The sequence below is a fragment of the Nanorana parkeri genome, unplaced genomic scaffold, assembly GCF_000935625.1.
Source record: "Nanorana parkeri isolate BGI_ZX_2015 unplaced genomic scaffold, ASM93562v1 scaffold1311, whole genome shotgun sequence".
Taxonomy (NCBI): Eukaryota; Metazoa; Chordata; class Amphibia; order Anura; family Dicroglossidae; genus Nanorana; species Nanorana parkeri.
The window spans coordinates 480,705-484,377 of NW_017307579.1; the positions used below are offsets into that span (position 1 = coordinate 480,705).

At 52.8% G+C, this 3,673-nt stretch overlaps 1 protein-coding gene across 1 annotated transcript in view; it reads right to left on the bottom strand.

Moving 5' to 3' along the window:
• Positions 1-1,027, bottom strand: part of PPIP5K2 (diphosphoinositol pentakisphosphate kinase 2) — a 51,281-nt gene extending 50,254 nt beyond the window's left edge. Inside the window, exon 1 of the mRNA XM_018569240.1 lies at positions 826-1,027. Within this exon, the coding sequence (XP_018424742.1) occupies positions 826-1,027 (202 nt within the window). The remainder of the gene's footprint in view (positions 1-825) is intronic.
• Between the last annotated feature and the right edge of the window lie 2,646 nt (positions 1,028-3,673).

Sequence of the window (3,673 nt, forward strand, 5' to 3'; positions counted from 1 at the left end):
GCACCCCCCCCCCCCCCAAAAAAAAACAAAAAAAAAACAAGGCTGAAAGCTACAATCTCAGCGATGCCTCTGAACTCATAACCTGGGCTTCAACAGCGATTAACAAGCAGGATGGTAAATCAGTCCTTGGAGCAGATGATCCTGACAATCCTGTGAAGCAGATAAGGAAGACGTTTCAGGGTAGGAAATGCATAGATCAGGGTGTACTGATCCCGCAGAGGTAAACCGGCCCAGTCTTTGCTGAACCTGGAGGCCAGGAGGTCGACATCTGACATCCCTCCAGTTACAGCTCCTGGAATACCTCCTTGTGTAGGGACTTCTCCCCTGGGACTAGGCACTGCCAGCTGAGGAAGTCTGCCTGCCAATTTGAATTGGCCCTATGTAAATGTTCTGCCACAAGGGTTGGAGCAATGACACCTTGATACAGAAAACCCAAGAGGGCCCGATGTAGATCTGCTAATCTGGGCTTTGACAAAGGAAGGTTGCAGGTGAGAAACTGAGAAGGGGATAGTGAGCAGGACTCCAGTTTGTAGACCTGAGATACTGTCGTCTCCTGCACTCAACCTGTGCAAGAAGACTGAAAACACGAAGCGCACAGCTCACCCCTATATGCATCCCCGCAATCCACATTCGGTGCACGGATGACTCTCTTCCGGAGTAATAGGCTCAAAAACTGTGGAACCAGCACACGATAATCTTCCAAAGAAATGTAAACTTTATTTGTACAGATGCAGGTGGAATAAAGTTTGAATTTCTTTGGAAGATTATCATCTGATGGTTCCACAGTTTTCAAGCTGTACAAGCATCTGAAAATGTCCCTCCCACTTTTGCAGAAGATTTGGCAGACAATGTGCCAGACCTTGTAGGATTCTTGGGAACCAAGCATGGGGATCTTGTCAAGATGTGAGGTGGAGGAAGTAGGGAAATAAAAGGTCATCATCCTCTGTGGAAGATAGGTGCTACTGCCACCAGTAGCATCCTTGATGATAAGAGCTTGTTTGAAGAGATGTTGTCCTTCGAAGGCCATGCGGATCAAAGGCTTTTTACACAAGGGTTCCACAGTCCAGCACTAAATCCAAACTGCCCTGCGTATATGTACAGATATGAGATACATGCAGGACATGATAGGAAAGACTTCCAGCAAACCCTCATAGCTGAAATTTAACACTACAGACATATGTGCCACACTTTCAAAAGCAAGGGATCAACCGCTGCAGTGATTAGACCTCTTTTAAGCTATTTTGACCAGTCAGATGTGGTTTAACAAAGTAAAGTCACAATCAGGATCGGATGAAGGGCATAACCTGTTAGCGAGAACAGAGCTCTAGAAAGGGCTTCTAACCATGTTGGGACTTTAAAGACAGACGCATCTTCTAATGAAATAGTAATCACCTTGTTTAGGCAGGACACTCCCAGATCCGCGGGAGAAACAGCCACTTCTGCACAAAATCCTCACCAAACAGATATAGGCTCTTGGATATATCAAATAACTTATCTCCATAGACAGGACCATCTTTAATATTGATTGGACCCTGGGCAAACAATTTCTTGGGCCCCCCCCCCAGGCCCTACCAGCAGCATATGGAAAAGGTGGAGCAACAATGTGATGCTGATCGCATAGTAAACAGAATAGTGCTGCAAGGGTTGATGCATTTTCTTCAAGCAAAACCTGAACAGTCTAGCACCACACTGCAACTTTTTTTAGAATAAACGAGAGAGAGAGAGAGAGGAGAAACGGCCAGGAGAGAGGAGAGAGAGGAGAGACGGCCAAGAGAGAGAGAGAGAGAGAGAGAGGGGAGAGACGGCCGAGAGAGAGAGAGAGAGAGAGGAGAGACGGCCGAGAGAGAGAGAGAGAGAGAGGAGAGACGGCCGAGAGAGAGAGAGAGAGAGAGGAGAGACGGCCGAGAGAGAGAGAGAGAGAGAGGAGAGACGGCCGAGAGAGAGAGAGAGAGAGAGGAGAGACGGCCGAGAGAGAGAGAGAGAGAGAGGAGAGACGGCCGAGAGAGAGAGAGAGAGAGAGGAGAGACGGCCGAGAGAGAGAGAGAGAGAGAGGAGAGACGGCCGAGAGAGAGAGAGAGAGAGAGGAGAGACGGCCGAGAGAGAGAGAGAGAGAGAGGAGAGACGGCCGAGAGAGAGAGAGAGAGAGAGGAGAGACGGCCGAGAGAGAGAGAGAGAGAGAGGAGAGACGGCCGAGAGAGAGAGAGAGAGAGAGGAGAGACGGCCGAGAGAGAGAGAGAGAGAGAGGAGAGACGGCCGAGAGAGAGAGAGAGAGAGAGGAGAGACGGCCGAGAGAGAGAGAGAGAGAGAGGAGAGACGGCCGAGAGAGAGAGAGAGAGAGAGGAGAGACGGCCGAGAGAGAGAGAGAGAGAGAGGAGAGACGGCCGAGAGAGAGAGAGAGAGAGAGGAGAGACGGCCGAGAGAGAGAGAGAGAGAGAGGAGAGACGGCCGAGAGAGAGAGAGAGAGAGAGGAGAGACGGCCGAGAGAGAGAGAGAGAGAGAGGAGAGACGGCCGAGAGAGAGAGAGAGAGAGAGGAGAGACGGCCGAGAGAGAGAGAGAGAGAGAGGAGAGACGGCCGAGAGAGAGAGAGAGAGAGAGGAGAGACGGCCGAGAGAGAGAGAGAGAGAGAGGAGAGACGGCCGAGAGAGAGAGAGAGAGAGAGGAGAGACGGCCGAGAGAGAGAGAGAGAGAGAGGAGAGACGGCCGAGAGAGAGAGAGAGAGAGAGGAGAGACGGCCGAGAGAGAGAGAGAGAGAGAGGAGAGACGGCCGAGAGAGAGAGAGAGAGAGAGGAGAGACGGCCGAGAGAGAGAGAGAGAGAGAGGAGAGACGGCCGAGAGAGAGAGAGAGAGAGAGGAGAGACGGCCGAGAGAGAGAGAGAGAGAGAGGAGAGACGGCCGAGAGAGAGAGAGAGAGAGAGGAGAGACGGCCGAGAGAGAGAGAGAGAGAGAGGAGAGACGGCCGAGAGAGAGAGAGAGAGAGAGGAGAGACGGCCGAGAGAGAGAGAGAGAGAGAGGAGAGACGGCCGAGAGAGAGAGAGAGAGAGAGGAGAGACGGCCGAGAGAGAGAGAGAGAGAGAGGAGAGACGGCCGAGAGAGAGAGAGAGAGAGAGGAGAGACGGCCGAGAGAGAGAGAGAGAGAGAGGAGAGACGGCCGAGAGAGAGAGAGAGAGAGAGGAGAGACGGCCGAGAGAGAGAGAGAGAGAGAGGAGAGACGGCCGAGAGAGAGAGAGAGAGAGAGGAGAGACGGCCGAGAGAGAGAGAGAGAGAGAGGAGAGACGGCCGAGAGAGAGAGAGAGAGAGAGGAGAGACGGCCGAGAGAGAGAGAGAGAGAGAGGAGAGACGGCCGAGAGAGAGAGAGAGAGAGAGGAGAGACGGCCGAGAGAGAGAGAGAGAGAGAGGAGAGACGGCCGAGAGAGAGAGAGAGAGAGAGGAGAGACGGCCGAGAGAGAGAGAGAGAGAGAGGAGAGACGGCCGAGAGAGAGAGAGAGAGAGAGGAGAGACGGCCGAGAGAGAGAGAGAGAGAGAGGAGAGACGGCCGAGAGAGAGAGAGAGAGAGAGGAGAGACGGCCAAGAGAGAGAAAGAGGAGAGACGGCCAAGAGAGAGAAAGAGGAGAGACGGCAAAGAGAGAGAGAGAGAGAGAGAGAGAGGGGAGAGACGGCCGAGAGAGAGAGAGA